Consider the following 10,728-nt stretch of genomic DNA (forward strand, 5'->3'; position numbering starts at 1 on the left):
CCCAGGTGAAACAAAACAAAAAGGGAGGAAATGAAAATGAAAAAGAGGGCGACATGAATCAAAGTCACTCAGCAGCTGATACTTACGTACATGATGGGATACAAGCAGCAGCGTCTGGCAGCGTCCCGCCGTGGGGGGGGGGGGCGTCGGTCTTACCTCTCCTGACCTGTCTGCTCTCACTAATTCTCTCTGAGTCTGAGTCTGTGAGTCACGGACGCTCCGGCGGCTCTGGAGACGCCTCCACACTGAGACACCTGTGCACCAGGGTCTCCCTGAGACTCACTCCCACCTGCTGACACCTGTCCACCAGCCGCCTCAGTCTGTCTGATTTACCTCCTTCAGCCGCTTCAAAGAGCAGGCGCTGCGGGGGGGGGGGGGGCAGGGGGGGAGAGAGAGAGGAGAGGGGGAGAGAGAGAGGAGAGGGGGGGGAGAGAGACCAGGTGAGGACGGGGGAGGCAGCAGATCAACATGCGTCTCTACAGGTGAACGTTCACACCTGTCACTTCCTGAGTCTCAGAGACCGTCACACGTCCCCAACTGCTACAGCAGACGACACGGAGGGTTCCACGCTACGCACGGAGGGTTCCACGCTACCCACGGAGGGTTCCACGCTACCCACGGAGGGTTCTACCCACGGAGGGCTCTACCCACGGAGGGTTCTACCCACGGAGGGCTCTACCCACGGAGGGTTCTACCCACGGAGGGTCCTACGCACGGAGGGCTCTACCCACGGAGGGTTCTACCCACGGAGGGCTCTACCCACGGAGGGTTCTACCCACGGAGGGTCCTACCCACGGAGGGTTCTACCCACGGAGGGTTCTACCCACGGAGGGCTCTACCCACGGAGGGCTCTACCCACGGAGGGTCCTACCCACGGAGGGCTCTACCCACGGAGGGTTCCACCCACGGAAGGTTCTACCCACGGAGGGTTCTACCCACGGAAGGTTCTACGCACGGAGGGTTCTACGCACGGAGGGTTTGACCCACGGAGGGTTCCACCCACGGAAGGTTCTACGCACGGAGGGCTCTACCCACGGAGGGCTCTACCCACGGAGGGCTCTACTCACGGAGGGTTCCACCCACGGAGGGCTCTACCCACGGAGGGTTCTACCCACGGAGGGTCCTACCCACGGAGGGTTCTACGCACGGAGGGTTCGACCCACATTTATAGTGACGTCTCTACGGAGGGTTCTTGGACGTTCCTCGGGATGACTCTGCGTCTTATCTCTACGGCCAGTATTTCTTTCTCTCTTTCTTCTGATCTGAGTTCCGTGAAGAAACACGCGTCCCTAACCCTGAGACACAGGAAGTGAGCAGCGTAACCAGGTCAGGGACAGTGTGCTGTGTGTGTGTCAGAGGTGAGGCGGGTGAATTACATGTTTCCACAGAGCGGCACACAGTGGGAGGTGGTGCAGAGCCTGCTGATACAGCAGTCGGACCTGCAACAGAGACAACGTGAGAGGAGACGGAACCCGAGAGGCCGAGGCATCGAGTCACTGCACAGGACAGAAGGGTGACGTCAGACGCTCAGTCAACAACTAAACTTTACTTTAACCTGCGGGAAGAAAGCCAGCATCAAAGTTCACTTCTGTGTGGATTCTACAGGACGATGGCGGTCACAGGACCCCGTCAGCGACTCACCTCAGACGGCTCCTGGAGCTCCCTCTCCACAGCTATGGCTCTGAGAGAAACAGCACAGACACACAGCTCAGGGGATTAAAACACTCCCAGCTCAGGCTCAAGTCCCACAACGGTGCTCAGCTCAAGTCCAACCATGTGTGTGTTCAATCTACATAAACGCTCAGCGGCCACTTTATTAGGTACCCCGTCCACCTGCTCGTTACATTTCTAATGAACCAATCAGGGGGCAGCAGCCCATTCAGGCATGTAGACGTGGTGAAGAGGATGTGTGTGTGTGTGTGTGTTTGTTTCATAAACTGCTGATCTACTGGGATTTTCACGCACAACCGTCTCTAGTTCACAGAGAACGCTCTGGAAAAGAGCAAAGATCCAGTGAGCGGCAGTTCTGTGGCGCAGACGCCTCGTTTTAGTCGAGGTCAGAGGAGAACGTTCAGACCGGAGCTGACAGAAAGAACAGGAACTCAAATATCACCTGGTTCCAACATCTGTGAACACACCAACCCCCTAAAAACCAAACCGATCACGTCGGGGTCACCATCATGTTGAAGAACGATCTCATCTTCAACCGCTTATCCGGGGGGGGTCGCGGGGTCAGCAGGAGGATTATTAATAATAATAATAATAAACTTTATTAAGCAGCAGAAGACCACACTGACACTTTGGTGGGTGGATTATTATTAAAAACATAACTTAAAGATCAGCTGTTTGTGTCGTGCTGCACTCACATCTTCCAGTTGGCCAGACACTTCGGAGCGTGACTGCTCAACAACCGCACCTGGAACTTCAGGTGCTCGATGTTCCCGTCCTGCCACTCCTGATGCAGCAACCTGTGGAGCAACAGGGCAACTCAGGAGGAGACAACAACAGCAACAACAACAACAACAACAAAACAACAACAGGGCAACTCAGGAGGAGACAACAGCAACAACAACAACAACAACAACAACAACAACAAAACAACAACAGGGCAACTCAGGAGGAGACAACAGCAACAACAACAACAACAACAACAACAACAACAAAACAACAACAGGGCAACTCAGGAGGAGACAACAGAGTCAGTGACAGCTGTGTGTGTGTGTGTCTGCGTGCGTGTGTGTGTGAATGTGTCTGCATGTGTGTGTATGTGTGTGTCTGCGTGTGTGTGTGTGTGTGTGTGTGTGAATGTGTCTGCATGTGTGTGTATGTGTGTGTCTGCGTGCGTGTGTGTGTGTCTGCGTGCGTGTGTGTGTGTGTGCGTGTGTGAGTGTGTCTGCATGTGTGTGTCTGCATGTGTGTGTATGTGTGTGTCTGCGTGCGTGTGTGTGTGTCTGCGTGCGTGTGTGTGTGTGTGTGTGTGTGTGTGTGTGTGTGTCTGCTTGCGTGTGTGTGTGTGTGTGTGTGTGTGTGTGTGTGTGTGTGTCTGCGTGCGTGTATGTGTGTGTCTGCGTGCGTGTGTGTGTGTGTGTGTGTGTACCTCAGGCCCAGCTCAGTGTTGTTGGGCATGGCGTATCTCAGTCTCTCCAGGACAAGTGCATGCTGGGACTGAGGCAGAACGCTCAGGTAGAGAGTCACCACCTACAGAGACAGACAGGTGGTCAGACAGACAGGTGGTCAGACAGACAGACAGGTGGTCGGACAGACAGGTGTTCACACAGACAGGTGGTCAGACAGACAGGTGGTCAGACAGACAGACAGGTGGTCGGACAGACAGGTGTTCACACAGACAGGTGGTCAGACAGACAGGTGGTCAGACAGACAGACAGGTGGTCAGACAGACAGGCGGTCAGACAGACAGGTGGTCAGACAGACAGACAGGTGGTCAGACAGACAGGCGGTCAGACAGACAGGTGGTCAGACAGACAGACAGGTGGTCGGACAGACAGGTGGTCAGACAGACAGACGGGTGGTCAGACAGACAGGCGGTCAGACAGACAGGTGGTCAGACAGACAGACGGGTGGTCAGACAGACAGGCGGTCAGACAGACAGGTGGTCAGACAGACAGGCAGTCAGACAGACAGGTGGTCAGACAGACAGGCAGTCAGACAGACAGGTGGTCAGACAGACAGGTGGTCAGACAGACAGACGGGTGGTCAGACAGACAGGCGGTCAGACAGACAGGTGGTCAGACAGACAGGCAGTCAGACAGACAGGTGGTCAGACAGACAGGCAGTCAGACAGACAGGCGGTCAGACAGACAGGCGGTCAGACAGACAGGCAGGTGTTCAGACAGACAGACGGGCGTCTCACCTTGTTGTGGAAGCTGTAGCAGCTCCAGAACTCTGCGGGGTTGAAAGGAACCTGCAGCCGTGACGGGACGGTGCTCAGGCAGCGCTGCAGCAGGTCTGAGAACAGTCTGGAGCCACGAGAGCCGGCAGGACGGGTCTGAAGGCTGAAGGACAGGTAGCTGTGGACAGAGACACACGGGCTGAGAGGGAGAACCAGACCAGGAGCCTAAGAACCAGACCAGGAGCCTAAGAACCAGACCAGGAGCCTAAGAACCAGACCAGGAGCCTAAGAACCAGACCAGGACCCTAAGAACCAGACCAGGAGCCTAAGAACCAGACCAGGAGCCTAAGAACCAGGACAGACTGACCAGGACTGACCAGGACCGGCCCTGGACAGACCGACCCCCTGAGCAGGTGTCACTCACTCCATCCAGAGTTTGTGGATCTGGTCCAGCTGCGTGGTCGAGCCCAGCGCCCTCTCGAAGGCGTCCCTCGTCTGCTCCTCGGAGCCGTGCAGCCACTGCCAGCGACTGCAACAAGGACATCAGCTCCACTGAGTGACAACAACAACAACAACAACAGGCGTGAGACGTGTGCACGCAACAAAGACGGGAACGCACCAGTGGATGAGGTGGAGGTAGGACATCTGCTGACTCAGCGGCTCCTGCAGCTCGCTGATGATTGGCTCCCTCAGCAGCTGGTGGGAGGGGAACCCCAGGATGTGTCTGTGGGGGGGGAAGCAGAGCCGTCAGTACGAGGAGCGCTCAGCACAGAGAAGCACCTGAGGCGGACTCAACGCACCGCAGCACGTCCACCGGCTGCCGCTCGCTCTGCTGCTCCTCGCACAGGGACAGGATGAACCCTCGGAACAGCGGCGTGATGGCGGCGGCATTGTCCTGTCACAAAACAAGGTTCAGACGCTTCAGCGGTGACTCAGACGTTTACAGGTGACGGAGGAGCGCGGCTCACCTGGGCCATGAGGAACCTGCACGCGTGGTAGAAGACCTCGGCGTTGTTGGGACACTCGGTCAGAGCGCGCAGCCACGTGCCGACCGCCCGCTCCACGGCGCCCTGACGCACGTGCAGGTCGGCCAGAGCGTCCCGAAGAACGCACGAGTCCGGACACACGAGCAGCAGAGACTCACAGAGAGAGACGGCCTCGTCCCACCTGCACGGACGCCACGCCCACGGGCAACAGGTGTTAGGTCAACAACAACAACAACAACAACAACAACAACAGCATCAATAAACAACAACAACTGCTACATGGAAAGCACCGATATAATAAATATGATGATAAATAATAAGTGACGTGTGTAATGCATGAGTCATCCCCCCCCCCCCCCACACCTGTCCAGCAGCCGGTGCAGCAGCAGCAGGTTGGCGTGCAGAGGCAGGCAGGCCAGCGTGCGCTCTCGGGGGGGCAGAGCCTCGTCGCTGCAGCGCTTGACGGCGTCTGAAGGAGACACACAGAAGGTAAAGAGCTGCACCTGAGACTCCACCCGCTCCACCTCAGGACGGCGAGGGCTACCTGCGAACAGAGCCAGCAGGGTGTGGAGTGGCGTGCTGACGTCCTGCGGCGTCCTCCACGGCAGCAGGAAGGACTCTCTGCTGATCAGCCTGGACGGACCCGACTCGGCCGGGTCGAACAGGACGCACGGCAGCCGCTCGAACTCCGTCAGGTGGATGTAGCAGAGCCACAGCAGCGCCCGGTCGCCCGCCGACAGGTGCTCAGCGATGCTCCGGCCGTGGGCCGACTTCAGGGCGTTCTGCACACACACACACACACACACACACACACAAACGGGTCAGTCACTGCTGCGGGCGCGCGCACACAGACACACACACACACAGGGACAGACACACACACACACACACACTCACCTGCAGCGCGGCCAGGGCGCTCTCCATGCGGCCGGTGAACAGGTGGAGCTGCACCCGGTAGAGCAGAGCCTCCATCAGCTGGAAGGAGAGTCTGTCGGAGACGCCGCGGGACGCTTCAGAGACGCCGCCCGACGCTTCAGAGACGCCGCCGGACGCTTCAGAGACGCCCAACGCTTCAGAGACGCCGCGGGACGCTTCAGAGACGCCGCCGGACGCTTCAGAGACGCCGCGGGACTCTTCAGAGACGCCGCGGGACGCTTCAGAGACGCCGCGGGACTCTTCAGAGACGCCGCCCGACGCTTCAGAGAGCAGGAAGTGCAGCAGGCGATCGCACACGTAGTCTTTCCCCTCAAACGAGCGCTCCAGCTTCAGATACTGAGGACACAAACACACCACGTGCTCAGAACCAGAACCCACAGAACCAGAACCCACACAGACAGAACCCACACAGACAGAACCAGCACAGACAGAACCAGCACAGACAGAACCCACACAGACAGAACCCGCACAGACAGAACCCACACAGACAGAACCAGCACAGACAGAACCCACACAGACAGAACCAGCACAGACAGAACCCACACAGACAGAACCCACACAGACAGAACCAGCACAGACAGAACCCACACAGACAGAACCAGCACAGACAGAACCCACACAGACAGAACCCACACAGACAGAACCCGCACAGACAGAACCCACACAGACAGAACCCACACAGACAGAACCAGCACAGACAGAACCAGCACAGACAGAACCCACACAGACAGAACCCACACAGACAGAACCAGCACAGACAGAACCCACACAGACAGAACCCACACAGACAGAACCCACACAGACAGAACCAGCACAGACAGAACCCTGGGTCTCTGCTCTCTACTCACGTTCCACCACACTTGGTAGTCGGGCGCGTGCTCCACGGCCATCTCACACATCTCCTGGACCTCCTCCCGGCTGCCCCGCCTGGAGAACAGGGTCAGGTAGTGGCTCCACACCTCGGGGTCGCTGCAGTTGCTCTCCAGAGCCCGGGACAGCGTGTTCAAGGCCGCCTCCAGACACTCCGCTGTGGACCTGCAGAGCAACAACACACAACACCACCTTCAGGTCTCCAGCTGGCCCTGGTCTCAGGTCTGCAGCTGGCCCTGGTCTCAGGTCTGCAGCTGGCCCTGGTCTCAGGTCTCCAGCTGGCCCTGGTCTCAGGTCTCCAGCTGGCCCTGGTCTCAGGTCTGCAGCTGGCCCTGGTCTCAGGTCTGCAGCTGGCCCTGGTCTCAGGTCTGCAGCTGACCCTGGTCTCAGGTCTGCAGCTGGCCCTGGTCTCAGGTCTCCAGCTGGCCCTGGTCTCAGGTCTGCAGCTGGCCCTGGTCTCAGGTCTGCAGCTGGCCCTGGTCTCAGGTCTGCAGCTGGCCCTGGTCTCAGGTCTGCAGCTGGCCCTGGTCTCAGGTCTCCAGCTGGCCCTGGTCTCAGGTCTGCAGCTGGCCCTGGTCTCAGGTCTGCAGCTGGCCCTGGTCTCAGGTCTGCAGCTGGCCCTGGTCTCAGGTCTGCAGCTGGCCCTGGTCTCAGGTAGCTGGCCCTGGTCTCAGGTCTCCAGCTGGCCCTGGTCTCAGGTCTCCAGCTGGCCCTGGTCTCAGGTCTGCAGCTGGCCCTGGTCTCAGGTCTCCAGCTGGCCCTGGTCTCAGGTCTCCAGCTGCAGACCTGGTCTCAGGTCTGCAGCTGGCCCTGGTCTCAGGTAGCTGGCCCTGGTCTCAGGTCTGCAGCTGGCCCTGGTCTCAGGTCTCCAGCTGGCCCTGGTCTCAGGTCTCCAGCTGCAGACCTGGTCTCAGGTCTGCAGCTGGCCCTGGTCTCAGGTAGCTGGCCCTGGTCTCAGGTCTGCAGCTGGCCCTGGTCTCAGGTCTCCAGCTGGCCCTGGTCTCAGGTCTGCAGCTGGCCCTGGTCTCAGGTAGCTGGCCCTGGTCTCAGGTCTGCAGCTGGCCCTGGTCTCAGGTAGCTGGCCCTGGTCTCAGGTCTGCAGCTGGCCCTGGTCTCAGGTCTGCACTCACGTGTGGCTCTGGTTCAGGTACTTGAAGGCCAGCTTGATCCACAGCTGGGTGTCTCGGGGACTCTCCAGGACGCTGGTCTCCAGGTTGGAGATGTCGTCCGTCTCACTGAGGAAATAGCGTTTGTCCTCTGACGTGACGCAGGCGTCCAGCGCTGACGGGCCGCTCCGGGGCACGCCGTCTGGACCGGAGACAGAGACTCAGAGGGGACCCAGAACCAGCACTTCTCTAAAACCACATCTGTGCCCTAAAGTCTGGAACATGTGTCCTCGTGTGTGCTGTGTCAGCGTGGTCTCACCCCGCCTCACGTCGCCCGTCACACACTCGTCCTCGCTGTCGTCCTCGGGGCTGCAGCTGCTCTGGGAACACGGTTTGGGTCTCCACCGCCTCGCGTCCTTCCAGGTGGTGAAGGGAGGCACTGCAGGGGGACACGTCAGAGGTCACAGGTCAGAGGTCAGAGACACGTCAGAGGTCAGAGGTCAGAGACAGGTCAGGGGTCAGAGGTCACAGGTCAGAGGTCAGAGAAAGGTCACACGTCAGAGACACGTCAGAGGTCACAGGTCAGAGACACGTCACAGATCAGAGGTCAGAGACAGGTCACAGACAGTTCACAGGTGAGAGGTCACAGGTCAGAGACAGGTCAGAGGTCAGAGTCAGGTCACACAACAGAGGTCAGGGGTCAGAGGTCAGGGGTCAGAGGTCACAGGTCAGAGAAAGGTCACACGTCAGAGACACGTCAGAGGTCACAGGTCTGAGGTCAGGGGTCAGAGGTCACAGACAGGTCAGAGGTCAGAGTCAGGTCACACAACAGAGGTCAGGGGTCACGGGACACAGACAGGTCACAGGTCTGGGGTCTGAGGTCAGGGGTCAGAGGTCAGAGGTCACAGGTCAGAGGTCAGGTGGAGGACGGCGAGGACAGGACCCCCCTCACCGTGGCGTTTGCTTTCGTTGACTTTGCTGACGAGCAGCACGGCCTTCTGGTCCGTCCCCATCCGGTCTTTGTTCGTCCCAAACAGCTTCTTCATGTAGGACTCTGCAGAGACACAGGACGCAGCTCAGCGACACGTCCCCGACCTGTTATCATTATTATTGTTGTCACGGTTACAGCGAGGCCCACCTGTGCACGCGCTGACCTCCTCGTCCGCGCTGACCTCAGAGCAGCCGATCAGAGGCAGGTCGTAGGACAGCAGGTCCTGGAACAGCTGGTTCCCACTCAGGGTGCAGTTCCTCATGTGCTGCCTGCAGGAGCACGTGTGCAGGTGCACAGACGGGAGCGTGAGGGTTATTAATAATCATAATAATAACAACAACAACAACATGAGGTCATAAACACGCCTCACCATCTGCAGTCGTCGTCGTTGCAGGTCCCCGTCAGGTCGAAGCGACAGAAACACTTGCGTGGTTGGATGGTGTTGCTGTGAGAGACGGAGCTCAGAGACAAGCGCTCCTTGGTCCTGTAGTACGGGCTGAACCTGAACACACCACAGTATAAACATAAACCTCTCCTTGGTCCTGTAGTACGGGCTGAACCTGAACACACCACAGTATAAACATAAACCTCTCCTTGGTCCTGTAGTACAGACTGAACCTGAACACACCACAGTATAAACATAAACCTCTCCTTGGTCCTGTAGTACGGACTGAACCTGAACACACCACAGTATAAACATAAGCCTCTCCTTGGTCCTGTAGTACAGACTGAACCTGAACACACCACAGTATAAACATAAACCTCTCCTTGGTCCTGTAGCACGGACTGAACCTGAACACACCACAGTATAAACATAAACCTCTCCTTGGTCCTGTAGTACGGGCTGAACCTGAACACACCACAGTATAAACATAAACCTCTCCTTGGTCCTGTAGTACGGGCTGAACCTGAACACACCACAGTATAAACATAAACCTCTCCTTGGTCCTGTAGTACAGACTGAACCTGAACACACCACAGTATAAACATAAACCTTTCCTTGTTCCTGTAGTACAGACTGAACCTGAACACACCACAGTATAAACATAAACCTCTCCTTGGTCCTGTAGTACAGACTGAACCTGAACACACCACAGTATAAACATAAACCTCTCCTTGGTCCTGTAGTACGGGCTGAACCTGAACACACCACAGTATAAACATAAACCTCTCCTTGGTCCTGTAGTACGGGCTGAACCTGAACACACCACAGTATAAACATAAGCCTCTCCTTGGTCCTGTAGTACGGACTGAACCTGAACACACCACAGTATAAACATAAGCCTCTCCTTGGTCCTGTAGTACGGACTGAACCTGAACACACCACAGTATAAACATAAACCTCTCCTTGGTCCTGTAGTACAGACTGAACCTGAACACACCACAGTATAAACATAAACCTCTCCTTGGTCCTGTAGTACGGGCTGAACCTGAACACACCACAGTATAAACATAAGCCTCTCCTTGGTCCTGTAGTACGGACTGAACCTGAACACACCACAGTATAAACATAAACCTCTCCTTGGTCCTGTAGCACGGACCGGATCAGACCGGATCTGTGCATCAGGACTAAAACACGTACCTGTAGGACCTGAAGACCAGCAGAGGGCTGTGATAGGCTCCAAAGGGAACGGGCTTCAGCTCCGAGCTCCCTGATTGGCTGGTGGCTGCGTCCAGCTCCACTGAGACCTGCACCTGCAGAGAGACGGGGCGGCGTGAGACAGCCGTGACTTCCTCCTGTTCTCTGATTAAGTGCTCGTTGCTTTTATTCAACTTTATTCAGCTGCATATTTACAGAGGTTCATCCACAGGTGCAGAGATGGGGCTCACCTGTGCCGCGGGGGCGCTGTGGAGCTGCTCCCCCACCGTCTGCAGCTCCCTCTGCAGCAGCTCTCCCAGCCGGGCCTGCTGCTGGTACCGCAGCTTCAGCGCCTCCAGGTCCAGTCCTGCGAACATCTCTGCGGGCGGCGGGCGGCCGGACGAGGCCTT

At 57.5% G+C, this 10,728-nt stretch overlaps 1 protein-coding gene across 3 annotated transcripts in view; it reads right to left on the bottom strand.

Moving 5' to 3' along the window:
• The window catches only part of zfc3h1 (zinc finger C3H1-type containing), a 22,709-nt gene continuing 11,981 nt past the window's right edge, over positions 1-10,728 (bottom strand). For 2 of the 3 annotated variants that reach the window (XM_083916022.1, XM_083916021.1), the window contains exons 15-35: positions 10,570-10,728; positions 10,322-10,434; positions 9,110-9,241; positions 8,887-9,008; positions 8,701-8,802; positions 8,068-8,187; positions 7,773-7,950; positions 6,621-6,807; positions 5,734-6,108; positions 5,381-5,618; positions 5,200-5,305; positions 4,819-5,017; positions 4,651-4,745; positions 4,470-4,574; positions 4,275-4,379; positions 3,872-4,028; positions 3,098-3,198; positions 2,367-2,468; positions 1,642-1,681; positions 1,377-1,439; positions 1-361 (exon numbers count right to left, since the gene is read on the bottom strand). The exon at positions 10,570-10,728 is cut by the window's right edge and continues 435 nt beyond it. In XM_083916022.1, coding sequence (XP_083772148.1) covers positions 209-361; positions 1,377-1,439; positions 1,642-1,681; positions 2,367-2,468; positions 3,098-3,198; positions 3,872-4,028; positions 4,275-4,379; positions 4,470-4,574; positions 4,651-4,745; positions 4,819-5,017; positions 5,200-5,305; positions 5,381-5,618; positions 5,734-6,108; positions 6,621-6,807; positions 7,773-7,950; positions 8,068-8,187; positions 8,701-8,802; positions 8,887-9,008; positions 9,110-9,241; positions 10,322-10,434; positions 10,570-10,728 — 2,952 coding nt within the window. In that variant the 3' untranslated portion in view covers positions 1-208. The remainder of the gene's footprint in view (positions 362-1,376; positions 1,440-1,641; positions 1,682-2,366; positions 2,469-3,097; positions 3,199-3,871; positions 4,029-4,274; positions 4,380-4,469; positions 4,575-4,650; positions 4,746-4,818; positions 5,018-5,199; positions 5,306-5,380; positions 5,619-5,733; positions 6,109-6,620; positions 6,808-7,772; positions 7,951-8,067; positions 8,188-8,700; positions 8,803-8,886; positions 9,009-9,109; positions 9,242-10,321; positions 10,435-10,569) is intronic. The other variant, XM_083916023.1, reaches the window with a different exon arrangement.

This window comes from Echiichthys vipera, assembly GCF_963691815.1.
Source record: "Echiichthys vipera genome assembly, chromosome: 7".
Classification (NCBI taxonomy): Eukaryota; Metazoa; Chordata; class Actinopteri; order Perciformes; family Trachinidae; genus Echiichthys; species Echiichthys vipera.